Here is a 27,618-nt window from a genome sequence, read left to right as displayed (position 1 = left end):
ACGTGATCCGTCTCTTCAATGAGTCTCAACCGCAGATCTGATTTCCAGCTATTTTCCAAAATCCCGGAAATTGCATTGCTTTTTGGATAAGGAACAGGAAGTGGTAAAATGCTAACTTACTTCCGGGTTTTAGGACGCGTCACTGTGGCACTCTATATAGTCTCGTCTTCACTCGTGTTCTCTGTCAGTTCGTCCTCGTTGATCTGTTCCTGGTCTTTTGTCTGAATTCTGGATTTCCCTCGTGTGTCCTCCAAGTCTTTCCCGGTTTGTTTCTAGTTTCTGTTTGCTCCTTCTCCTTTTGTTGATCGTGCCTGCTTGTGCAGTTCTCTAGTGTTTCTTTGGAACAACTTGTTATTTAATAAAGCTTTATACTTTTATACCCCATCTCTTTATCCTGCGTTCGGGTCCTGATTACCTCCTGCCCGTGACAATCAGGTCAAATCTGTTAGACACGCTAGGTTAGTAGACGGTAGCCGCCCCTGTATACGTTTTGTTTCCTTGTTAGTAGACCAGATAGTGAGGGCTATTTATTTCAAAGAGAACATTTAGGGATAGGCCTTGTTGTGTTATATGTATTTATTTTATTCGGCACAGTCTCCTTTGTCTCCCCCTCACTTAAAGAATATTTGTTGGTATTTCTTTGCAAGAATAAATAGACTTGTGTTCACTTCACCCTGACCTATTGGTTGTTGTGTGTTCCGGTCTCCTTTTCCCCCTAGACCTTATGGGAACATAACAATGCATTACTATATGGATCCAACTGTGCAACCCTTACAATACATACCATGTGAATTTAAAATAAAACAAATCATCATAGCGCAATTGCCATTTGAGTCAGAGAGATTTCAATTTGACAAACAAATACGTGCAGCTATATAATTGTGATTTAAATATTGTACGCCTTCAAGTGAAGATGTATGGCGTCAATTGATCAGACTAAGCTGAACACTTGTAGCTTGTAACTGTCGAACATGTGTAACTGTGGTTCCTGTCAATGTACCAAATGTCTTTTCTATGTGTCTTCAATACAAATATGCCATGTGCAGCTCTGATAACAATGCATGTCGTTCTGCACCACGGAGCCCTGCTTGCCTCTTGTTTGAAACGTTGTCGGTGACGGCTGTGACGGAGGCCAGAGAGATGGTGTCGGGGTCGGGGCCTCCTCCCAGAAACATGCCCTGACGATCCAGGTCCTCCGTCTCCAGGATAGCGGGCTCATCTGGAGTTCAGAAATAAAGAAAATGTACTTCATTACTTTCCACCAGTCAGCATGAGAGGCTAAGAAACTGATGCATTTGTGTTTCCGTCCGAGGTGGGAAGTAGTGGAGTACAAATACTTCATTACTTTACTTAAGTGCATGTTTCTGGTATCAGTACTTTACTCCACTACTTATTTTTCAGACGACTTTTTACTTTTACTTCCTACATGTTGAACACAAATACCTGTACTTTCTACTTCTTACATGTTGAACACAAATACCTGTACTTTCTACTTCTTAGATTTTGAACACAAATACCTGTACTTTCTACTTCTTACATGTTGAACACAAATACCTGTACTTTCTACTTCTTACATGTTGAACCCAAATACCTTTACTTTCTACTTCTCACATGTTGAACTCAAATACCTGTACTTTCTACTTCTTACACTTTGAACACAAATACCTGTACTTTCTACTTCTTACACTTTGAACTCAAATACCTGTACTTTCTACTTCTTACATGTTGAACACAAATACCTGTACTTTCTACTTCTTACATGTTGAACCCAAATACCTTTACTTTCTACTTCTTACATGTTGAACACAAATACCTGTACTTTCTACTTCTGACATGTTGAACACAAATACCTGTACTTTCTACTTCTTACATGTTGAACCCAAATACCTTTACTTTCTACTTCTCACATGTTGAACTCAAATACCTGTACTTTCTACTTCTTACATGTTGAACACAAATACCTGTACTTTCTACTTCTTACACTTTGAACACAAATACCTGTACTTTCTACTTCTTACATGTTGAACACAAATACCTGTACTTTCTACTTCTTACACTTTGAACTCAAATACCTGTACTTTCTACTTCTTACATGTTGAACACAAATACCTGTACTTTCTACTTCTTAGATTTTGAACACAAATACCTGTACTTTCTACTTCTTACATGTTGAACACAAATACCTGTACTTTCTACTTCTCACATGTTGAACCCAAATACCTTTACTTTCTACTTCTTACACTTTGAACTCAAATACCTGTACTTTCTACTTCTTACATTTTGAACTCAAATACCTGTACTTTCTACTTCTTACACTTTGAACACAAATACCTGTACTTTCTACTTCTTACATGTTGAACTCAAATACCTGTACTTTCTACTTCTTACACTTTGAACTCAAATACCTGTACTTTCTACTTCTTACACTTTGAACCCAAATACCTGTACTTTCTACTTCTTACATGTTGAACCCAAATACCTTTACTTTCTACTTCTTACATGTTGAACACAAATACCTGTACTTTCTACTTCTTACATGTTGAACCCAAATACCTTTACTTTCTACTTCTTACATGTTGAACACAAATACCTGTACTTTCTACTTCTTACATGTTGAACCCAAATACCTTTACTTTCTACTTCTTACATGTTGAACACAAATACCTATACTTTCTACTTCTTACACTTTGAACACAAATACCTGTACTTTCTACTTCTTACACTTTGAACTCAAATACCTGTACTTTCTACTTCTTACATGTTGAACACAAATACCTGTACTTTCTACTTCTTACATGTTGAACCCAAATACCTTTACTTTCTACTTCTTACATGTTGAACACAAATACCTGTACTTTCTACTTCTGACATGTTGAACACAAATACCTGTACTTTCTACTTCTTACATGTTGAACCCAAATACCTTTACTTTCTACTTCTCACATGTTGAACTCAAATACCTGTACTTTCTACTTCTTACATGTTGAACACAAATACCTGTACTTTCTACTTCTTACACTTTGAACACAAATACCTGTACTTTCTACTTCTTACATGTTGAACACAAATACCTGTACTTTCTACTTCTTACACTTTGAACTCAAATACCTGTACTTTCTACTTCTTACATGTTGAACACAAATACCTGTACTTTCTACTTCTTAGATTTTGAACACAAATACCTGTACTTTCTACTTCTTACATGTTGAACACAAATACCTGTACTTTCTACTTCTCACATGTTGAACCCAAATACCTTTACTTTCTACTTCTTACACTTTGAACTCAAATACCTGTACTTTCTACTTCTTACATTTTGAACTCAAATACCTGTACTTTCTACTTCTTACACTTTGAACACAAATACCTGTACTTTCTACTTCTTACATGTTGAACTCAAATACCTGTACTTTCTACTTCTTACACTTTGAACTCAAATACCTGTACTTTCTACTTCTTACACTTTGAACCCAAATACCTGTACTTTCTACTTCTTACATGTTGAACTCAAATACCTGTACTTTCTACTTCTCACATGTTGAACACAAATACCTGTACTTTCTACTTCTTACATGTTGAACTCAAATACCTGTACTTTCTACTTCTTACATGTTGAACACAAATACCTGTACTTTCTACTTCTTACATGTTGAACACAAATACCTGTACTTTCTACTTCTCACATGTTGAACCCAAATACCTTTACTTTCTACTTCTTACATGTTGAACTCAAATACCTGTACTTTCTACTTCTTACACTTTGAACACAAATACCTGTACTTTCTACTTCTTACACTTTGAACTCAAATACCTGTACTTTCTACTTCTTACATGTTGAACTCAAATACCTGTACTTTCTACTTCTTACATGTTGAACTCAAATACCTGTACTTTCTACTTCTTACATGTTGAACACAAATACCTGTACTTTCTACTTCTTACATGTTGAACTCAAATACCTGTACTTTCTACTTCTTACATGTTGAACTCAAATACCTGTACTTTCTACTTCTTACATGTTGAACTCAAATACCTGTACTTTCTACTTCTTACATGTTGAACCCAAATACCTGTACTTTCTACTTCTTACATGTTGAACTCAAATACCTGTACTTTCTACTTCTTACATGTTGAACTCAAATACCTGTACTTTCTACTTCTTACATGTTGAACTCAAATACCTGTACTTTCTACTTCTTACATGTTGAACACAAATACCTGTACTTTCTACTTCTTACATGTTGAACTCAAATACCTGTACTTTCTACTTCTTACATGTTGAACTCAAATACCTGTACTTTCTACTTCTTACATGTTGAACTCAAATACCTGTACTTTCTACTTCTTACATGTTGAACTCAAATACCTGTACTTTCTACTTCTTACACTTTGAACTCAAATACCTGTACTTTCTACTTCTTACATGTTGAACTCAAATACCTGTACTTTCTACTTCTTACATGTTGAACACAAATACCTGTACTTTCTACTTCTTACACTTTGAACTCAAATACCTGTACTTTCTACTTCTCACATGTTGAACACAAATACCTGTACTTTCTACTTCTTACATGTTGAACTCAAATACCTGTACTTTCTACTTCTTACATGTTGAACACAAATACCTGTACTTTCTACTTCTTACATGTTGAACTCAAATACCTGTACTTTCTACTTCTTACACTTTGAACTCAAATACCTGTACTTTCTACTTCTTACATGTTGAACTCAAATACCTGTACTTTCTACTTCTCACATGTTGAACCCAAATACCTGTACTTTCTACTTCTCACATGTTGAACCCAAATACCTGTACTTTCTACTTCTTACATGTTGAACTCAAATACCTGTACTTTCTACTTCTTACATGTTGAACACAAATACCTGTACTTTCTACTTCTCACATGTTGAACACAAATACCTGTACTTTCTACTTCTTACATGTTGAACACAAATACCTGTACTTTCTACTTCTCACATGTTGAACTCAAATACCTGTACTTTCTACTTCTTACATGTTGAACCCAAATACCTGTACTTTCTACTTCTTACATGTTGAACTCAAATACCTGTACTTTCTACTTCTTACATGTTGAACACAAATACCTGTACTTTCTACTTCTTACATGTTGAACTCAAATACCTGTACTTTCTACTTCTCACATGTTGAACACAAATACCTGTACTTTCTACTTCTCACATGTTGAACTCAAATACCTGTACTTTCTACTTCTTACATGTTGAACACAAATACCTGTACTTTCTACTTCTTACATGTTGAACACAAATACCTGTACTTTCTACTTCTCACATGTTGAACTCAAATACCTGTACTTTCTACTTCTTACATGTTGAACCCAAATACCTGTACTTTCTACTTCTTACATGTTGAACTCAAATACCTGTACTTTCTACTTCTTACATGTTGAACTCAAATACCTGTACTTTCTACTTCTTACATGTTGAACTCAAATACCTGTACTTTCTACTTCTCTCATTTTCCAAACAGGCTGGTTCCTTTAGTCTGAATGTGTGTTTGGTGGCGTGATCATTATTATTTAGAGTCACTGCGTGCCTATTGATTTGAACACGATCCGTGTATCCATAATTTCCTGGTGTTCTCTAAAGAAGAGGGACCAATGAAAACGTTGTCATGTTGCCGTTGGTCACCATGGAAACATTCATTAGCTAACAATGACATTATTGTTCTATTAATATAAAGGGAGGTCAGGTACTCTTTAAAACAGCTGGGAGTTATGGGTACTTTTTACTGAAGTACATTTCAAAGCCTCTTTTCTTTTACTTGAGTAAAGAAGTTTAGTCAGTACTTCTACTTCTACCATTTTTAAACACGAGTATCTGTACTTCTACTTCAGTTAAGGATGTGTGTACTTTTGCCTTCTCTGGTGTTTCACGAAAAGATACATGTATTTTGGTTTTCTTTTTAAGGGGTCTGTAAGCTAACAGCAGTTTGTAACATCAGCCGAGTTGTCCAGGTTATCTTATTAGACCTAATCCTCTCTCATCCATCTTTGAAACTGATACCTCCGTTTCTGTCCTCCTTGTGTCCGCGGTGCTTACTGCGCTTCATGGCTCAAAGCAGATCTTTACGTGCTCTGTGGAAGACATTGAAAGAGACGTTACTTATTACATTCACATTACCTTTGTGCTTTCAAGTAGAAAAACATTGGTGTATGTTGTTGGTTCAAAATCTGCAATAATAACTACTTTTAAATAACTTTTTGTATGCATGTTGTGTCTCCTGTCTGACAGCCACAGCAGACTGAAACTCGACACCAGCGTCTTGCAGACAGAAGGAGGCCCACAACTAATTGCTATCAAAAAACAATTGTCCAAGAGCAACTGGAAACTGCTTTAATTATTAAGAGCATTTCAAATATTTAGTCCTCGTTCGTTCAAAACCCAAACATATGACTGATGAGATATTTCGCAGTGCAACGATAGAAGGACAGCACGTTACTGTATGCTCTCATTTTTAGATGGGTGTCGGTTTGATACCACACCCTGGATTAGCCTTCAAAAGGGGCTTTCAATTATTCAAATCAGCTGACCTTAATACATGCATTAAAGAGGATACATTTCACTCGTATTGTGAGAAATAATCTACTTAAAATTATTAATCTGCAAAAAGCCCTTTCCACAGGTGTTTCCATTTTAAAAGTTTGTTGATATCTGAAAGCTCTCCACATCATTAAATAATTGTCTTATTTAGTCATAACATGTTCTAGTCTCATCGCAGACTTCTAGGGCTTTGACATTACTTTAAAAAAAGATAGGAATTACTTATTTTTCTTTATTACATATATGAAATTGTGTACGGATCAAAAAACTAAAAACTGTGGAAATAATGCACCTTGTATTTTTTTTAAACATGTCCCAATGCTTGAAACCTTGCTCAAACTAAGAAGTCAGCAAAAACAATCAAATAAACGTATCTTGCAGGTGTAAGAACAACAAAAAGGCATGTAAGGAAATACAAGTGCTAGAAGTTTTGAACGTTTCTGTGTTTTTAAAATAAAAGAAACAATATTTTTGAAATAAAAAATACTAGTCTTTAGAAAGTCCCTCCTCTTTCAGGTATCATGCAAAAACACTAAGGCTTAAATAACAAAGCTGTACCAGACACATTAGATATTCTTTAAACATGATAAAGAAATGAAATGTTATAAATACATACCATACAAGAAAAGGCTGCTCTCGTCTCCTCTGACGATCTCCAGGTAAACAGCAACGTCTGAGTTTTTCCTCTGAGACAGAAGCACCAACACTACATAAACATTTTGGACTTTTACGCAGCAGCAAGGAATGAGTGTTCAAAGTAAAGTTGCACAGAAAAGAATTGGGTTGGCCCAGGTCTGAAGTTGGGCAGGAGTGAAGTGATACTGCGATGAATAGTGCATGAGAGGTGAACCTGAGACTGGTAACTATAACTAGAGACCGCTGAGAGACGTCACCGTGACTACAGGCGGCCAAGAGAAAAGAATATATTACATAATACTTCTTAAAATCCTAAATCCTCTGTTCATATGGTTGTTTAAAAGCCAACAAGCAACTTTTCCATACAGGGAAAAAGGTTTTTTTGTTATTATTAGACATATAAACTGTAATTGTATAATGATTTTACACAATGGAGTACAAAAAACTCATCCTAGTGATGATCGATCGCAAAGTACACGATGTTGACTTAAAAATGGCACCTCACTGTCATCAATGTTCATATACTGAAATCAAACTGAGGGCATTAAGAGAAAACTGAAAAAAGAAAGCATTAATAAGTGGTCAATCTGAGTTTAAGGTGCCGAAACAATTTGGGCTTTCTGTTTTGTTTTGCGACATTTAATTGTTCGTTTGCATATTTTTTAATCAATTTCCAATTTCTGTTTTTTGTTTGTTTCAAATTGAAGGTCACATTTTTGTGTCCTCACATGTTAAAATAGGAATGTTCTGGTCATTGTAAGTTACTGGAGAGTATCCCAACATGTTAGTGTGTTCATACATTACATTACATGTCACGCTTATTATCCAAAGCGACTTAATACTCAATACTGTGGACAATCCCCACAGGAGCAATTTGGGGTGAAGTGTCACAGGGACACAACGACATGCTGACTGCAGTGGGGTTTGAACCTGTGACCCCCTGATCCGGACACCGATGCACAACCCACTGCGCCACACGCCTCCCACTTGAATAAAATATGTTCTATTATTTCTATATCTGAATTACAAAAAGGTACATATATCGAAATGTAACCTGTGGTGTAAGAGGTGATTGCAGGGGTCAATCTCATTCATGACTTTAAAATAGAAAGGACTAGAAAGGAGAGGTAACTGGTTCTGATCTTTATTATATAATTATTTGTATATTTGTTGAAGATAAGTTTGTTTTTAGGTGCTTTTTAGAAGTATTAAAGTATCATTAAAGCATGCTACAAAATGAAGGGAAACACACATTGTTGTATTTAAAAGAATTTCAAAACATGCATCTAACCGTTCTTGAAATGTAAATTGTTATATAAAGATTAAAACAATGCGTGTGCAAGTCTTGAAAATGTTATATCGCCACGCTTCAAATGATAGAATGTCATGGAAGTAATCACGATGTCAGGCCAGCCGAGTTGGAACAATGCTCTGCTTTAATCTTTAATAAGGTGCCGCTCTAACTGGGTCTCAGTGCAGACACTCTGTCTTTTGTCATGGAATCACTTCATGGTGTCAAGTCTTATTTTGCAATTCCTTTTGTTTAAAAATGCATTCAGCTTTAGCTTTAGGCCTGAAGGCTTAAAAAGGGACCCTTATTCTGAATGCTGTTGGTGCATTTTTGCTTTAGGCTACTCACTTGTACAAGGATCAATTAAGGAATCATGGAGTTACCCCATACAAAAGCAGTGACTAGGGGAGTTGTTTGCAATGTTGAGGTATGCTTTAGCAGCCTATATTCATTGGTTCTTCTTAGTGAATGCCGAAGTAAAACTCACATCTCATCAATTACACATACGGCCAGTCAGCCATACGTCAAAGTCTAAAGTTGCCGGTGTCCGATGAAACAAGGCTCTGAATTATTCAAGCGCTCCAGTCAGGCTTGCATGTGGCATCCTCATTACAGTATGTGGAGGCATCACAACAAAAGAAATATAATTAACAGGAAAACTTGTTATTATTTGAATTTAATTGGTGAAAAGTCTTTATTTTGTACGCATTTTGCATTCTACGTTCAAGGATGCTAAAGAAAACGTATTAAGTTGATGTTTATCAGATAAAACATCATGCCAAGCTTTATGTATTCCTTGTCTTTACCTAGAACTGTAAAGGATGCATCTATGTCCTGCACATTTACTGTAGCAGGAAGTGTTGGATACTCTAAGTGACACATGACCACCCTGTTGAGGGACTCTGCTCTTAATTACACGATGCATTTCCAGCCACCAGAAGTTGAAGAGTTTCTCCAGATTGGCCGCTGAACATGTCAGCAGTCGTGCAGAGTTACTGCTCGCCCCTGTAGTCTAATGTACTGACCTCATCTCTGATGGGTGTTGTCGTCAAATGCAACTTTAAACACTTTGAGGTATCCGCCACCACCAAACCAAAGCTCTGGGGTGTAGGCTGCACGATTTGGAGAAGACAACTTATTACGATTATTTGACTAACAGTGTACTACTTATCTGTTTATTGCTTTTATTATTAATAACGTGTGCCTGCCTTTTTATTTATTATAGAAGTCTACTCTTTGTACTTTAATCTACTCTGTACCTTTACCTCTGATTAAAATTGCTATTGTGGTATGATAATCGATATTAGAGTAAATCATTTTTTAATCATTATTCACATTATCAGAGATTCATTTCATCAAATAATTACGGTTTGATTTTTCTAAGAGGATCTGGACCAAACAAATGTGTTTTGTTAATCCTGTAGAATACAATTTGCAGGCCGAAATATCTCTGCAGCTGCACAAATATCATTACACACACATATTTAGCCTTAAATACATATTGTGCATCCAGCAATTCAAATGATGCACCATACCATATTGCAATATCAATAAAATCTTGAATAATTGTAACTGACTTTTCTGGGCTGATAAAAAAAACTAATATTTCAGCTTAAACACAACTTTTAATATCTATGTAATAAAAACGGAGTTAGCCTATTATTTATATTTTGGATGAAAATGTAGCTACCACTAATGAGTATGCATTAGCAAGCACCCAAGCCCTTAAACTGACACCTTTGACAATGTCGTCCAGGGTGAGCCACAGAACGACTTGATACCAACCCTGCAATCTTATCCCGTGAAGGTCCAGTGTCCAATGCCCTTTTTTGGCTGCAGGTAGTAGACCGGTGATCACCATCTTCTTTGTGCTCCATTGACTCTGCGGGCACACCACCTGACAGCGGTGTACTGTTTCCTTATGACACATTTTGCTTTGATGAGGGAGTTCGGCGAGCTTCATCAGTGAAACACAGACAAAGAGCATTGTTATTTCTGGGGTCAGGTGTGTCAAGTGACCCCAGGAACTTTCTTAAAATGTATTATTAAAATTAAAAATGACTGGTTTGTTTATTCTATAGCTTTTAAATGACTTCTATATAAAGAAACCCTTATATTTGATGTTCCTTGAGGCACATTTGTAACCAAACTATGTGCAGACACTGTCTCCAATTGTGAAAACTGTATATATACAGTCTAAAGACACAACACAAGTGCTTACTTTGTTACCAAAGTGATGTATTCAATGCATGATTAAAATACCTAGTCAGCCTCTAGCAGTGATGTCAGTAGATTGACTCAAGTACTGTACTTAAGTAAAATGTTGAGGGACTTGTACTTTACTTAAGTATTTAAATGTTATGCAACTTTGTACTTCTCCTCCACTACAATTCAGAGTTAAATGGTGTACTTTTCCTCCACTACATGTATTTAATATCTTTAGTTACTTTACAGATGTGGATGAATGACGTGAAATATAATCAAGTGTTAAATCAGACTTTAGTTCCACCTAGAGTAAATCCACAAGCTACCCTGCAGTATACAAAGTCATTCGAAACTAGCTGCACCTTTACCAGCTTTGAGAACACTTTCATGATCAATCATTATAAAACATATCATATATATTATTCTGAAATGGACCAATCTGCACAATGACTACTTTTACTTTTGGTACTTTCACTATATTTTAATGATAATACTTTTCTACTTTTACTTGAGGAACATTTTGAATGCAGGACTTTTACTGTAACAGAGTATTCCCACACTCTGTATAGGCTACTTGTATTTGTACTCAAGTACAAGATCAGAGCACTACTACCACCTCTGGCATCTAGCAAAACATACAGTCTGTCTAAATATGACCGAGATAATACTTACTGTGTATGTGCGTATGAGATAGCTGTTGTGGCAAGTTGGTTGTGGCCACAGTAGTGAAAGGAAGCCCCACCTGGTGGTCAAAGAGCTTATGTTGATTTAAATGGCAGCTGAAAGACAGCATGTCACCTATTGTTCAACTCACAATGGACTCGTCTTTTTGTGTGCAAAGGTAGGCTGTGTTTAAATTCTGAGATAAGCTAACTAGCTCTAATCGGCAACATTGCTAGCTGTTACTGCCACTAATGCTAAAGTAACTTTTTCGGTTAACGCTACATGTTTAACATTATAAAGCCTAAACTTGTCTGGAAGCTGCGTTTACTTTTGCCAAACGTCTTTTAAAAACGACCGATAGACTTTCAAAATTGTTGAGGTCATTCTTACCAAGATCATCTTTAAATGTATAGCTTAGCATTTAGCGTAATTGCTGGGCTGTTTGCGTCAACGGTTACGTAGCAACACCGAACACCTCAATTAGTTTTGCCTTTTTTATTTGAACTATGACTAGCTCACTTATTTCACTTATAATAAGTTAAATATTATAACTATTGGCTTTTTAAAAGTGTTTTCCTATTTCCAAACAAACCTTTTAAAAAATCCTTATTTGTCTGAACAAACAAAAAATATAAACTGGTTAAAAAGACAAAAGTGTTTGATAATGCAACCATTATTATTATTATTATTATTATTATTATTATATTTCCACAAGTACCAGAGTGTAGGAATACTCGGTTCCAGTAAAAGTCCTGCATTCAAAATGTTCCTCAAGTAAAAGTACAAAAGCATTATCATCAAAATATAGTTAAAGTAGCGACAGTAAAAGTAGTCATTGTGCAGATTGGTCCATTTCAGAATAATAGATATGATATGTTTTATAATGACTGATCATTAAATTGTTCTCAAAGCTGGTAAAGGTGCAGCTAGTCTGAATGACTTTGTATACTACAGGGTAGCTTGTGGATTTACTCCAGGTGGAACTAAAGTCTGATTTAACACTTGATTATATTTCACATTATTAATCCAGATCTGTAAAGTAACTAAAGGTATTAAATGCATGTAGTGGAGTCAAAGTACACCTTTTACCTCTGAACTGAAGTGGAGTAGAAGTACAATTAGTACACTTAATTTGTGTACTAATTGTCCAGTACTTGAGTAAATGTACTTAGTTACTTCACACCACTGATATTCATGTTACAAATGTTACAAAAAATCATGTGGTGGTTTCAATATGTGACTTTGTGTATATAATATTTAGCAATAATGAAAATTGTTTGATTTGAGTTTTGAGTTATTTATTCTTTTTTTTGTTTACAGTCGGCATCAAGTGTATAATGACCCTTTTAGAGATGATGGTCAAATGTACTTTATGTGAGTGTTTTAATAACGACAGGAAGTTACCACATCAATTCATTTGTATAATATGCACCAGTTCTCAGACATTTTTATTTTTTAAATCTCTAATGAATGAAATAAAAATAATGAATCCTTTGAATAAAACTGTTTTTGAGAGTTCAAGACATGTTCCATAGCTAATAATATTCATCCTGTGGTTTAATTAATTGTCACACACTGTTCCCCGGCCCTGTCATGGGCTTGTACTGTGATAAAATCAGAATGAATTTAGAATTAAAAACATGTAATTGCTCTAATTTACTAATTTGGCAGGTTCCTGTTCTTTTGATTAAAGTTATGACAGGGAACTTTTATTAGAATTGACACGAGCAGCCGCTTCTAACAACCCGCTAACATTTTGTTTGGATTATTGCTTTTTTTTTTTAAACCACCTTCTTGTTTTAGTCCTGTCTCTCCTGAATTGGTACCATTTGTTTTATTTCTTTTTTATTGTGGACTTGCAGATTTCAAACGGCTCCAGGAAGTCTGTCAGCCTCTGGCACATCCACCTCTTCAACCCCAGCTCACACAGAACAGAGATTTTGGGAAGGAATGACCAATCGGATGGTAATACCAGCTGTATTCAGTGGGAAGCAGCAGACGCCCCCTCAGGAGATGGTGGCAGCGACACAGACCGGCATTATGAAACCTTCAGATGGCATGGAAAGGAAACGCTTCAACTCAAATTCGACTTGTTCCACCAAGCCCATGGGACCATGGGTTCACCCGCAGGTACGGAAACTTCCTCTCTCAGCACACGTACTCACATATACCCATATCAGGTTGTCACGGTCATCAAGAATAAGCTTATTAGGGTCTGAGACAAGAGGTCGGGGAAGACCCTAGTGTACATTGACAACATGTAAACACACAGAAAACAACGGGTAGAAAAAAGAAAAAGCGTCTGAAAAGGGGCTACGGTGACGTCACTGAAAATTGTGAACAGTGGATGTATTCAGTATACTAAATGATCAAATATCAAAGATTGATTTGTACTTTTGAATCCTTACCTAACTGTCTTGTGTCCCGTTGTATAACCGACCTCAGGTTTGTCCCTTGTGCTAAATATTTCCCTAACCTCAGGGGTTCATTAAAGAGCATTGCATAAATTATCTTAGGTTGTATTATGTATTTGTTTTGATGAAGGCTTTCACGGTAGATCTCTTAATATGTGTGCTCAGTACAAGACAAATTCAAATGTTATGGACATTGAATCGTAATTTACCACCTTAGAACAATTTGTCAGTTGTAAAGATACGGAAGAGGATTAAGGCCACATGTGACATTTTGTGTGAGTTCTGAAATAAATGCCAGAATGTAGACTTTAATCTCAGAAGTCAAAACAAAAATCACTTTTTGTCAAGTTTTAATTGACCTAACCTTGTTCCGCATAAAGAAAATAAGATTTGGCTTTTGGTCACCAACAGTGTTAATTTCATCAACGAAAACTATGACGAAAAATGTTCGTCAACGACCGACTAAAACGAGACGATGACGAGCTAAAAATAGATTCTTGATAATAAAAACTATCACGAAATGTATTTAGTTTTTGTTGACGAGACGAGACGGGACTAAGGTGCTAATGGTGGACTATCGGACATTTACGAATTCACCTTGATTCCAATTTCAGAAACCTGTATTTGCCTAACTGAATTGGTTTAAAGAGAGAAAACATTTTGACTAAAAGTTGACTAAAATGTAATGATTTTTTCGTCGACTAAAACTAGACTAAAACTATGAAGGATAAAAAGGACTAAAATGTGACTAAAACTAATAACCATTTTCGTCTAAAGACTAAATCAAAAATAGCTGCCAAAATTAACACTCTCATTGGTCCCAAAATAAAAATACTTTACAATTGAAGGAAAAAGAAGTGTATAAATGTGTGAGTGTAGCTGGAGCCATTTGAAGAAACACAGACTCAATCAGAAAGAAATACCTCCATCTAGTGGTCCCTTCTCCCTTAATCTAACAGGGAGGAATCATGGGTTAAAAAAAAAAAATCCCTTCACGTTTCTGCCTCGCCTCGTAAGAACACTGCCTCCATCAGAGCGAGTTAATGCCCAAGCAATGTATGTCACTGGAATCTCATACCACCGTTCTCATTGTAATTATTCATGAATACAAGCTCTCAGATTTGCTTGCATTTTTTTTTTTTTGTATCCCCAGGAAATGCTGCATCCTTTTGGCCACATCGATCCAGAAAGCAGGCGGTGTGGCCGGGGGAATTAAAGTGACACGGCTGTAATGTGCAAAAGTAAAGCAGAGCAGATCTTTAAAGGGGGAGTAGCCTTTTTTTCTTGACAATATTTCAGACTTGCTTAGCCTTAAAGAGACAGGATGAATGTATAATTAGACAAGGTTATCATTTGTTTTATTTGGGTTATTAGGCACAGCAGCTGATTCAGAGGGCAGCTCTCTGCACAGAAAACTGGAGGAGCGAAGACCCGAAGGCATCTTGAAATAGAGGAGGAGGAGGAGGAGGAGAGAAAAGAGGTGAGGAAGGAGGGGTATTTAGAGGGAGAGCAGTGGTATGCCAGGCTCAAAAGCTAGCATGGCTGTGCAGAAGAAACACATCCCTCCATCACAAGGACCGCTTTCTACACGAACCATCGAGAGCCAGAGGAAGAGGAACGCATCTGAAAAAGCAGGAGGTGAGTCGTTTGTATTAATGCTTTCACTTAAGGAGGATTTGCATGTTCTAAACAAGCCTTTCCTTGAAGCAAAGCATGAATCATAACATCATCTGATCATATTGATGACGCATGCATAGAAAATATACAGCAGGTTTTTTTTGTTCATCTGATAAATCATTCAGTATTCTGTGTTTTAGCATAAATATGAATACATCTGTTGACATTATACACGTTGCATAATCAGCATCAACCCTAAAGGGATGCATGTGATTTTTCCTTTCGCCTTGTGCATTTATGAAAATGAGTCTTGTGTCTTGACCCTTTTTTAGTTTCTCTGCTTGTTTGAGTCATCTCCATGAGGACCGGTCAGGTGCTTTTCGCCTTTTAATACGCAGGCGGTTTATAATGGCTCTTTCATTAGCAGCTGACCCTAAGGCCACCTAAGTCCAAGCTTCATACGTCACAACCTCTTCAAATCATCTGCTGTGCTAAAAGATGCTTTAACAGATAGCAGGATGTCTGAAATATCAAAGGACTATTGAGTAGAACACAGGACAGGCCTAACAAGAAAACAGAAATAAAGAAAAAAGACAATTTTCTATTTTCGCTTTGACAGATTCTCTATATTAGACTCATGTTACCCATTCCGGGTATCAATAATGAAACAGAGTGAATATTATTGGTGCAAAAGTCCTTTTTATTTTATGATTTTGATCATTTGAGTCCAGTAGTGACCTCATTGTGTCTTAGAAACTGTTATATCCCATGGTTTGTTCGAGAGGAGGCAGCTTTTTCCATGCATATAAGGTTAAAGAGTCCTCTCCTGCTGATGTTCAGGTGTATATCAGTATGTAGTGTCTCTACTTTAAAGAGTCCTCTCCTGCTGATGTTCAGGTGTATATCAGTATGTAGTGTCTCTACTTTAAAGAGTCCTCTCCTCCTGATGTTCAGGTGTATATCAGTATGTAGTGTCTCTACTTTAAAGAGTCCTCTCCTGCTGATGTTCAGGTGTATATCAGTATGTGGTGTCTCTACTTTAAAGAGTCCTCTCCTGTTGATGTTCAGGTGTATATCAGTATGTAGTGTCTCTCCTTTAAAGAGTCCTCTCCTGCTGATGTTCAGGTGTATATCAGTATGTAGTGTCCCTACTTTAAAGAGTCTTCTCCTGCTGATGTTCAGGTGTATATCAGTATGTAGTGTCTCTACTTTAAAGAGTCCTCTCCTGTTGATGTTCAGGTGTATGTCAGTATGTAGTGTCTCTACTTTAAAGAGTCCTCTCCTGCTGATGTTCAGGTGTATATCAGTATGTAGTGTCTCTACTTTAAAGAGTCCTCTCCTGCTGATGTTCAGGTGTATATCAGTATGTAGTGTCTCTACTTTAAAGAGTCCTCTCCTGCTGATGTTCAGGTGTATATCAGTATGTAGTGTCTCTACTTTAAAGAGTCCTCTCCTGCTGATGTTCAGGTGTATATCAGTATGTAGTGTCTCTACTTTAAAGAGTCCTCTCCTGCTGATGTTCAGGTGTATATCAGTATGTGGTGTCTCTACTTTAAAGAGTCCTCTCCTGTTGATGTTCAGGTGTATATCAGTATGTAGTGTCTCTCCTTTAAAGAGTCCTCTCCTGCTGATGTTCAGGTGTATATCAGTATGTAGTGTCCCTACTTTAAAGAGTCTTCTCCTGCTGATGTTCAGGTGTATATCAGTATGTAGTGTCTCTACTTTAAAGAGTCCTCTCCTGTTGATGTTCAGGTGTATATCAGTATGTAGTGTCTCTACTTTAAAGAGTCCTCTCCTGCTGATGTTCAGGTGTATATCAGTATGTAGTGTCTCTACTTTAAAGAGTCCTCTCCTGCTGATGTTCAGGTGTATATCAGTATGTAGTGTCTCTACTTTAAAGAGTCCTCTCCTGTTGATGTTCAGGTGTATATCAGTATGTAGTGTCTCTACTTTAAAGAGTCCTCTCCTGCTGATGTTCAGGTGTATATCAGTATGTAGTGTCTCTACTTTAAAGAGTCCTCTCCTGCTGATGTTCAGGTGTATATCAGTATGTAGTGTCTCTACTTTAAAGAGTCCTCTCCTGCTGATGTTCAGGTGTATATCAGTATGTAGTGTCTCTACTTTAAAGAGTCCTCTCCTGCTGATGTTCAGGTGTATATCAGTATGTAGTGTCTCTACTTTAAAGAGTCCTCTCCTGCTGATGTTCAGGTGTATATCAGTATGTAGTGTCTCTACTTTAAAGAGTCCTCTCCTGTTGATGTTCAGGTGTATATCAGTATGTAGTGTCTCTCCTTTAAAGAGTCCTCTCCTGCTGATGTTCAGGTGTATATCAGTATGTCGTGTCTCTACTTTAAAGAGTCCCCTCCTGCCGATGTTCAGGTGTATATCAGTATGTCGTGTCTCTACTTTAAAGAGTCCCCTCCTGCTGATGTTCAGGTGTATATCAGTATGTAGTGTCTCTACTTTAAAGAGTCCTCTCCTGCTGATGTTCAGGTGTATATCAGTATGTAGTGTCTCTACTTTAAAGAGTCCTCTCCTGCTGATGTTCAGGTGTATATCAGTATGTAGTGTCTCTACTTTAAAGAGTCCTCTCCTGCTGATGTTCAGGTGTATATCAGTATGTAGTGTCTCTACTTTAAAGAGTCCTCTCCTGCTGATGTTCAGGTGTATATCAGTATGTAGTGTCTCTACTTTAAAGAGTCCTCTCCTGCTGATGTTCAGGTGTATATCAGTATGTAGTGTCTCTACTTTAAAGAGTCCTCTCCTGCTGATGTTCAGGTGTATATCAGTATGTAGTGTCTCTACTTTAAAGAGTCCTCTCCTGTTGATGTTCAGGTGTATATCAGTATGTAGTGTCTCTCCTTTAAAGAGTCCTCTCCTGCTGATGTTCAGGTGTATATCAGTATGTCGTGTCTCTACTTTAAAGAATCCCCTCCTGCCGATGTTCAGGTGTATATCAGTATGTCGTGTCTCTACTTTAAAGAGTCCCCTCCTGCCGATGTTCAGGTGTATATCAGTATGTAGTGTCTCTACTTTAAAGAGTCCTCTCCTGCTGATGTTCAGGTGTATATCAGTATGTAGTGTCTCTACTTTAAAGAGTCCTCTCCTGCTGATGTTCAGGTGTATATCAGTATGCAGTGTCTCTACTTTAAAGAGTCCTCTCCTGCTGATGTTCAGGTGTATATCAGTATGTAGTGTCTCTACTTTAAAGAGTCCTCTCCTGCTGATGTTCAGGTGTATATCAGTATGTAGTGTCTCTACTTTAAAGAGTCCTCTCCTGCTGATGTTCAGGTGTATATCAGTATGTAGTGTCTCTACTTTAAAGAGTCCTCTCCTGCTGATGTTCAGGTGTATATCAGTATGTAGTGTCTCTACTTTAAAGAGTCCTCTCCTGCTGATGTTCAGGTGTATATCAGTATGTAGTGTCTCTACTTTAAAGAGTCCTCTCCTGCTGATGTTCAGGTGTATATCAGTATGTAGTGTCTCTACTTTAAAGAGTCCTCTCCTGCTGATGTTCAGGTGTATATCAGTATGTAGTGTCTCTACTTTAAAGAGTCCTCTCCTGCTGATGTTCAGGTGTATATCAGTATGTAGTGTATTTTTCTCATACTGCCTGTGCTGCAGCACCTCTTTTCACCCTCTGTCTGAAACCAGAGCCCAGTCTGCTCTGATTGGTTAGCTGGCCGGCTCTGTTGTGATTGGTCAACCGCTTAGAGATGTACCGCCCCTTAGCCTATCACGTACAATGTGTTGAAGCGCTAGCCAATAGCAGCGCAAGTGTTCCATAGTGATTAAAAACCCTTATAACACACTACTACAGTAAAGGGAAAAGACAAAAGCATAATAGGGCCTTCAGACATGTATTTAAACTGAGAAATATTCGTGAGGATGTTCATGAGAAACAAAGCCTTGATGGAGTTGTTTCTTTTACCAAATAACATTCTGTTTTTCATCTCTCATTTTTAGACAATGGTGGTTATCTCAAGCCAAACTCACAGGCAAAGAAAACAGCCTGCTCCGTCAACAATGCTGCGGAAATCTGCAACACAGCATCTCCACGGCCCAACGCAGGTTTGATTGTAACGATTCTTATGTCATGTCACGGTTTTAGTTTTGTGTGTCTGGTAATGTGTTTTGTTTTGCTGTTCTTTTCTCCCTGTGTTTTCCTCCTGTCGTTAGTTTCCCTGGTGTGTCTGATTGTGTTCACCTGTTGCCCTTGTGTTTCTCCTCCCCTGCCCGGCTGTTTCTCGTCTCGTGATTAGCCCTCCCTGTATTTAGTCTTGCGTCTTCCTGTGTTCGGTGTTGGTTCATTGTTTGTCTTTCATGTCTCCCTTCATGTTGGTCACAGTCACCTTTTGTTTGGATGCTACCTCGTGCTACAGTACCTGTTCACGGGTTCATGTTTTTCAGCTTTTGTAAATAAAGCTCGCCTTTTGTTTCATTTTGAAACCCGCTTCTCTCCTCAATCTGAATTTGGGTCCTATTTTTCCCTGACATTGATAAAGCTCTTAAATGGACCTTTTTATGAGCAGCTTTCAAGTACTTTCAGCATGACTTCCTTTTAGAAATGTTGTTTATATTGTTTAAGTACAAATACACTGAACAAAAATATAAACGCAACACTTTTGTTTTTGCTCCCATTTTTCATGATATGAACTCAAAGATCTAAAACATTTTCTATATACACAAAATAACCATTTCTCTCAAATATTGTTCACAAATCTGAAAAAATCTGTGATAGTGAGCACTTCTCCTTTGCCGAGATAATCCATCCCACCTCACAGGTGTGGCATATCAAGATGCTGATTAGACAGCATGATTATTGCACAGGTGTGCCTTAGGCTGGCCACAATAAAAGGCCACTCTGAAACGTGCAGTTTTGCTTTATTTTTATTTGGGGGGTCTGGGGGGGTCCGAAAACCCGTCAGTATCTGGTGTGAGGGTTAGGGTTAGGGTAATGTTGTGAATCGAGTGGCCTGTGTTCATCGTCCATAACATACGCCTGCCCATACCATAACCCCACCACCACCATGGGCCACTCAATTCACAACATTACCCTAACCCTAACCCTCACACCAGATACTGACTGGTTTTCGGACCCCCCCAGACCCCCCCAATAAAGCAAAACCGCACGTTTCAGAGTGGCCTTTTATTGTGGCCAGCCTAAGGCACACCTGTGCAATAATCATGCTGTCTAATCAGCATCTTGATATGCCACACCTGTGAGGTGGAATGGATTATCTCGGCAAAGGAGAAGTGCTCACTATCACACATTCTTTCAGATTTGTGAACAATATTTGAGAGAAATTGTTATTTTGTGTATATAGAAAATGTTTTAGATCTTTGAGTTCATCTCATGAAAAATGGGAGCAAAAACAAAAGTGTTGCGTTTATATTTTTGTTCAGTGTAGTATAATGTTAAATATAAAGCCAAGGTGGAAGAAGGACTTGGATAGTTTAGATTCAAGGTTGTATTGTCATGTGCACAGTAGCTACAGTGTAGATATGGCAATGAAACACTTAAGTCACAGGCTCCTCCAACAGAGCAACATGAATATATATAGGACGTAAAACAAATAAAACAGATACGATAGTGCAAGAGAATGTTTTGAGATGTGCTTTATAGAAGGGTTGGTGTGGTCGGCTCGCATGTTGCAGACAAAGTAAAAAGCACACATCGAAATGTAAACAAACACTGAACTGAAACGAAAAAAAGGCAGAGTTGTGAAAGGAGCCAAAGACACGGCAGCCATCATCACCGGCGCCATCTTCTCAAGTACTGTCCTTGACTAAATGTAGTACCACCGCTGCTATAAAGTCACATTTTTACTTTTTAGTTTCCAATGGACTGAATGTTGACGAGCGTCTGAAAGCGGCACGGGAGAGACGAGAGGAGCACCAGAGGTTACTGGGTACGTTTTCATGCATTGACCTCAATCTCTAGTACGATTGACACACATAACTCTGTGCAATCTATTTTTACCGGTTCACTCTGTTTCCTGCAGCCTCTCGGGAGAATGGCCGGATGGAGCGTGAGCAGCGAGCCCAACGTTATTACGAGCTGCAGATACAGGAGCGCAGGAAGAAACTGCTGGACCAGAGGCTGAAGGAGGAGAGGAAACGAACAGCCGTCGAGGAGAAACGCAAGCAGAGGCTGAAGGAGGACAAAGTGAGTCTTTAGGGGCCCAAGTTTTGTTAAAGAGTCCTCTCCTGCTGATGTTCAGGTGTATATCAGTATGTAGTGTCTCTACTTTAAAGAGTCCTCTCCTGCTGATGCTCAGGTGTATATCAGTATGTAGTGTCTCTACTTTAAAGAGTCCTCTCCTGCTGATGTTCAGGTGTATATCAGTATGTAGTGTCTCTACTTTAAAGAGTCCTCTCCTGCTGATGTTCAGGTGTATATCAGTATGTAGTGTCTCTACTTTAAAGAGTCCTCTCCTGCTGACGTTCAGGTGTATATCAGTATGTAGTGTCTCTACTTTAAAGAGTCCTCTCCAGCTGATGTTCAGGTGTATATCAGTATGTAGTGTCTCTACTTTAAAGAGTCCTCTCCTGCTGATGTTCAGGTGTATATCAGTATGTAGTGTCTCTACTTTAAAGAGTCCTCTCCTGTTGATGTTCAGGTGTATATCAGTATATGTAGTGTCTCTACTTTAAAGAGTCCTCTCCTGCCGATGTTCAGGTGTATATCAGTATGTAGTGTCTCTACTTTAAAGAGTCCTCTCCTGCCGATGTTCAGGTGTATATCAGTATGTAGTGTCTCTACTTTAAAGAGTCCTCTCCTGCTGATGTTCAGGTGTATATCAGTATGTAGTGTCTCTACTTTAAAGAGTCCTCTCCTGCTGATGTTCAGGTGTATATCAGTATGTAGTGTCTCTACTTTAAAGAGTCCTCTCCTGCCGATGTTCAGGTGTATATCAGTATGTAGTGTCTCTACTTTAAAGAGTTATCTCCTGCTGATGTTCAGGTGTATATCAGTATGTAGTGTCTCTACTTTAAAGAGTCCTCTCCTGCTGATGTTCAGGTGTATATCAGTATGTAGTGTCTCTACTTTAAAGAGTCCTCTCCTGCTGATGTTCAGGTGTATATCAGTATGTAGTGTCTCTACTTTAAAGAGTCCTCTCCTGCTGATGTTCAGGTGTATATCAGTATGTAGTGTCTCTACTTTAAAGAGTCCTCTCCTGCTGATGTTCAGGTGTATATCAGTATGTAGTGTCTCTACTTTAAAGAGTCCTCTCCTGCTGATGTTCAGGTGTATATCAGTATGTAGTGTCTCTACTTTAAAGAGTCCTCTCCTGCCGATGTTCAGGTGTATATCAGTATGTAGTGTCTCTACTTTAAAGAGTCCTCTCCTGCTGATGTTCAGGTGTATATCAGTATGTAGTGTCTCCACTTTAAAGAGTCCTCTCCTGCTGATGTTCAGGTGTATATCAGTATGTAGTGTCTCTGCTTTAAAGAGTCCTCTCCTGCTGATGTTCAGGTGTATATCAGTATGTAGTGTCTCTACTTTAAAGAGTCCTCTCCTGCTGATGTTCATGTGTTAATGGGATTATCTTGGCTGCAGTGAAGCTCGCAAAAAGCACCTTTTCTGATGGTTTAATAGTTGGTAGACATGGTATTCAAAACCTAATGATATCATAAACTATTCCAATCACTCCAAGACTGTTGAGCTGTAGTACACTCTAAAAACATGTATATAACAGTCTTTTGGTTCCACAGAGCTTTGAATCATTCTCAAGGGAGTTTTGCAGTGGATGCGATGCTTCCCCAGCTCTGTGTTTATGACAAACATCTACTTGTTTTCCATATTTAAGGAGCGATATGAATCTGCAGTGCGGAGGACAGTGGAGAAGAGCCAAAGGGCCCAGCAGAGCCAAAACTCAAGAGGAAGAAAGCTCACCAAGAACCGTGAGAACAAAACAAACATGCTTTCTACTTTCTCTCCCCTTCCCCATAATCTTAACACCATCTTTAATAGTTTCTGTGCTCCATATCTTAACAATTCTTGGACGTGCCTTTTATCTTTTTTTGCCACACCTTACGCTGATCAATATATGCTAGTTCCACGTCGCTTGCCTCTGACACCATGGGAGAAGAACCTGGTCATTCGCCTGCTAACGCCCACGTGCTCTTATCTGGCCCGGAGCAAGAGTGCTGGGTGTCAGTCAGGAGAAGAAGGTACTCTAACACAAGCTATAACAATAACCCTGATTTAAAGAGGACATATTATCAGAATCCGAATCACGTTTATTGCCAGGTACGCTTACACAGACAATGAATAGAGCGGTGCAGGGATGACGTATTGACCCGGAAGGAAGCTGCTGGTTCCCTCGACAAAAAAGCAACAGGATTTCTCCGTAGGATTTTGGAAAATAGCTCGAAATAAGGTCTGTGGAAAAGGAACCTGTTTGATAAATGCACGTTTTGTTCAGCCGGATAATTTCCACATGTCTACCCTACTTTTATAATTTTCAATTCATAAATGTAATCGCCAGAAGCAAAATGCTAACGTTATGCTATAAAGGAACTACAGCAGGGTCGCTGCTTCATCGTCACGCCAACTTAAGATCCATATTCGAACACACAGATTCGAAATGGTACGAGTTGAAGTGTTTGTTTGAACAGTCTGCAGGAGGCAGGTACTTGCTTTCAAGCAGAACAGGGCAAACTAACTTAGAGGAGTGTTTACGTGTTCGGCGTAATGACGTACAACGACCTCCACGACTTCTGTAGTCCTATTCAGCCACTTGGTAACAACCATCGTTTTTCAGACACGTAAACTCTTCAGAAATCACCAGAGGGGTCACTGCTGATGGATTTAATGTCCTAGAACAAAACGTGATCCGTCTCTTAAATTTGTGTCAACCACAGACCTGATTTCCAGCTATTTTCCAAAATGGTATGGAGCAATCCCATTGGCTCTGAGACGAGGGAGCAGGAAGTGGTGAAATGCTAACTCACTTCCGGGTTTTAGGACTCGTCACTGCAGCACTCTATTGGTATGTTGGTGCAAACATAAACAATTCAATTCAAGGCTTTATTGTCATTTGCACATTAGCTAAAGTGTAGATATGGCAATGAAAAACGTAGACTCCTCCAACAGTGCAACATATATACTGTATAGGACATAGAACAAATAAAGCAGATAAATACAAATACAATAGAAATAGTGCAAGAAGAGTCTATATACAAGTAAACAACATTAGAAAGTAAGTTGTAAGAGAAGGTAATAAATATAACGATTATAAAAAGGAAAACTAAGCGGCTTTCCAGATACCTGAAAGTATGTGCACATGTAAAGAAATAGCTAATATGTCCTCTTTAATATCATGGCAATGCTAACTGTATGAAGTGCATTATGTAAGATACTCCTGCAACTAACAGCTGCTCATCTTTCCTCTCTGTTTACGTGCCGATTCACAAATCCATAACTACCATTTGTGCATTGTATTTCTTCCGATTTCTCATAATTATGGCACAAATGACTGGCTCAGTTGTCCATATTTGTCGCCGTGCAGTTTCATTCCACTCCATGAATTCAACCACCAACTCCACCCCTCACAAACCCCAGCAGCTCCACCACAGGCCCTCCGTTTCCCCCAACTACAGCCAGCACAGAAGCAGCAATCTGGCAGAGGTAAGTCCAGCTATTCCTTCATTTTTTATAAAAACCAAGATTTGTTTCAGTGTATGCTTTTACAACCCGATTTGTAGTTTGCAAGAAGAACAAAACTGTTATTTTTCTTGTTTAGATCGAAGCATCAAGCAAGAAAGACACAAAAAAGAAGAACTCAAATACTAAATCACCTGCCGTCAGCACCAGTGTAAAACCTGCCAAAGTTACACTAAGCAGAACGACTTCTCCCTCACCTGAACGGTAGGTGATGGAAAAACACACCTGCTGTACATTCATAACACAGTTACAGTAATATGTAGAATTACTTTTTTTACTGAGTGAGAAGGATTATTTCAGAATTCTGAAAAAAGTAAAGAATAATAATTTTCAAAACAATTATGAAAGAATAAGAATTGGAAACTTTTTTTTTTCCCAAATAAAATCAGGGTTATTAAAAAATCAAAATTCTTAAAAGAAGTCGAAATTTTGAAAAATGTTGGAATTCGGGAAAAAAAGTTGGGATTCGGAAAAAAGTCAGACTTCATAGGAAAAAAAAAATCTCTGAATTCTGACTTTTCTCAGAACTTTTAGATTTGAATTCTGATAAAAGTCAAAATTGTGAAAAAAAAATCAAAATTCTTAAAAGAAGTCGGAATTTTGAAAAATGTTGGAATTCGGAGAAAAAAAGTTGGGATTCGGAAAAAAGTCAGAACTCATAAAAAAAAAAAAATCTCAGAATTCTGACTTTTCTCAGAACTTTTAGATTTGAATTCTGATAAAAGTCAAAATTGTGAAAAAAAGTCAGAGTTCTAATAAAAGTGTAAATTCTGAAAATAACGGAGGACTCTGAAAAAGCAAAAAAATTCAAAATTCTGGGAAAAGTCAGAACTCTTAACAGAAGTCGGAGTTCTGAAAAAAAATCGGAATTCTGAAGAAAGTCAAAATTCCGAAAATTGTAAAATTAATTCAAAAAAATAATTTAAAATATAAAATCACTTTTGGTCAGATCCCAACAATCTGGTACAGGTAACTCCAGCTATTCCTCACATATTTTTTTTTTATCATATAGTGATATTGAGGGACTTTGTGGCTTCACTCACATAAAGTGACAGTAATCTGACTAAAGTAAGCGTGTTTGAGCTCTAGGAAAATCGCTATAAAAATTCAATGTATTATTATTATTATTATTATTTATGATTAAAGTGGGACGTGTTTTCCTGCTGGATCTTAAAGGTCCTCCCGAAGGTCGATGAGCCGTCACTCCCCCCCGCTGCTGCTGGAGCTCCCGTCTGTTCCCGAGGAAGACGTTTCTGTTTCTGACAGCGTTTCTGAGAGCGTTTCTGTTCTCTCGCCCGGGAACTCACGGCCCGTCCGGAAAACCTCTGAAGGGCAGGAGAGGGGGGGAAATCCTCCAGAGGCTCCACGTCTGAACCTGCCCGACAAAGAGACAACGAGACAAAGAAGTAAGCTACAGAAATGCTTTTATGTTCAAGTGGCATTCAATGTGTTTTAGAGTTGTAGGAGCTTTAGCCTAATACTATAACTAAAGGGTGTTTTCACACTTATAATAACCTGGCTGACGCACCATGCTGTGTGGATGAGTTAGTTTGTTGCTTCAGTGATGCATCGTTAGGCTCGTTATAGAATAATCCATTTGATGTCTCTTGTTGTGCATAATAAAGTAGAGTGCATTTCCTTTCAGATTGAATTCATTTCCCGAACAAACAATCGATGCGATACTTACACACATGCGCTAAGACGGTCAAAAACCATATGCCCTTCCGGGATCAGACACACCCAATCCTGAGACAACACACACCTTAAATACCTGTGCCCTAGGTAATAGGACAATAACGCACTAATGGCACACAGCGAAAAAACTAAACATTGTGACGACTTGCACCCAAACATGACACTTTATTAAATGGCTCTTACAAAAGGTGATATTATTCTCTCTTCAGGTCCTCCTCAAAAGCCTCTCCCTGCAGATCCCCAGCCTCCTGAAGTCACGTGTCGACCCTCAGCCGGGACCACAGACGCCGGGCAGGCCTCTCGTCTCCTGGCTGAGAGGAGGAGAGAGGCGAGGCAGCAACGAGAGAGAGAGGAGCGACAACAACGAGAGAGAGAGGAGCAGGAGCACCTGCAGAGAGAGGAGGCAGAGAGGTGAGGAATATTTCTGCTTTAGAGACAGAAACACAGTAGAGTGGGGCAGGCATGACGTATTTTAGCAGGCTGACCCAGAAGTAAGCGTCGAAAGGGCTACCTCTACAAAAAGCAATGAGATTTTTCATTTCATTGAGGAATATTTCTTAAAATAAGCATGTTTATGATACTGACATGTTCTGTTCAGCAGGATAATCTCCACATCTTTATGATTTTTGAAGTAAAAAGCTAACGTTAGGCTATAAAGGAACTACAGCACGGTCACATGACTTCACGTCAAAAGGAACTACAGCACGGTCACATGACTTCACGTAACCACCGCTAAGCTAAAGGCGGCTAATGTTGGGCTATAAAGGAACTACAGCACGGTCACATGACTTCACGTCACCACCGCTAAGCTAAAGGTGGCTAATGTTGGGCTATAAAGGAAC

The 27,618-nt window shown here is 38.2% G+C and overlaps 2 protein-coding genes across 5 annotated transcripts in view; one reads left to right on the top strand and one right to left on the bottom strand.

The window, feature by feature from the left end:
- The window catches only part of LOC307046500 (otoferlin-like), a gene marked incomplete at its 3' end in the record, with an annotated part of 50,126 nt that extends 38,317 nt beyond the window's left edge, over positions 1-11,809 (bottom strand). Inside the window, exons 1-5 of the mRNA XM_079692869.1 lie at positions 11,387-11,809; positions 10,291-10,466; positions 7,199-7,268; positions 6,046-6,116; positions 1,093-1,219 (exon numbers count right to left, since the gene is read on the bottom strand). Coding sequence (XP_079548995.1) covers positions 1,093-1,219; positions 6,046-6,091 — 173 coding nt within the window. The 5' untranslated portion in view covers positions 6,092-6,116; positions 7,199-7,268; positions 10,291-10,466; positions 11,387-11,809. The remainder of the gene's footprint in view (positions 1-1,092; positions 1,220-6,045; positions 6,117-7,198; positions 7,269-10,290; positions 10,467-11,386) is intronic.
- A 3,276-nt stretch (positions 11,810-15,085) lies between these two features.
- Positions 15,086-27,618, top strand: part of LOC307047482 (uncharacterized protein) — a gene marked incomplete at its 3' end in the record, with an annotated part of 20,983 nt that continues 8,450 nt past the window's right edge. The window contains exons 1-10 of one of the 4 annotated variants that reach the window (XM_079694484.1): positions 15,086-15,429; positions 19,375-19,479; positions 21,246-21,320; positions 21,414-21,577; positions 23,223-23,316; positions 23,470-23,586; positions 24,903-25,045; positions 25,161-25,285; positions 26,258-26,487; positions 26,986-27,187. In XM_079694484.1, coding sequence (XP_079550610.1) covers positions 15,309-15,429; positions 19,375-19,479; positions 21,246-21,320; positions 21,414-21,577; positions 23,223-23,316; positions 23,470-23,586; positions 24,903-25,045; positions 25,161-25,285; positions 26,258-26,487; positions 26,986-27,187 — 1,376 coding nt within the window. In that variant the 5' untranslated portion in view covers positions 15,086-15,308. The remainder of the gene's footprint in view (positions 15,430-19,374; positions 19,480-21,245; positions 21,321-21,413; positions 21,578-23,222; positions 23,317-23,469; positions 23,587-24,902; positions 25,046-25,160; positions 25,286-26,257; positions 26,488-26,985; positions 27,188-27,618) is intronic. The other 3 variants (XM_079694482.1, XM_079694481.1, XM_079694483.1) reach the window with 3 other exon arrangements.

The sequence above is a fragment of the Notothenia rossii genome, assembly GCF_949606895.1.
Source record: "Notothenia rossii genome assembly, chromosome: 7".
NCBI lineage: Eukaryota > Metazoa > Chordata > Actinopteri > Perciformes > Nototheniidae > Notothenia > Notothenia rossii.
The sequence above is the reverse complement of the archived record's forward strand: the minus strand, read 5'-3'. Positions and strand labels throughout refer to the sequence as shown.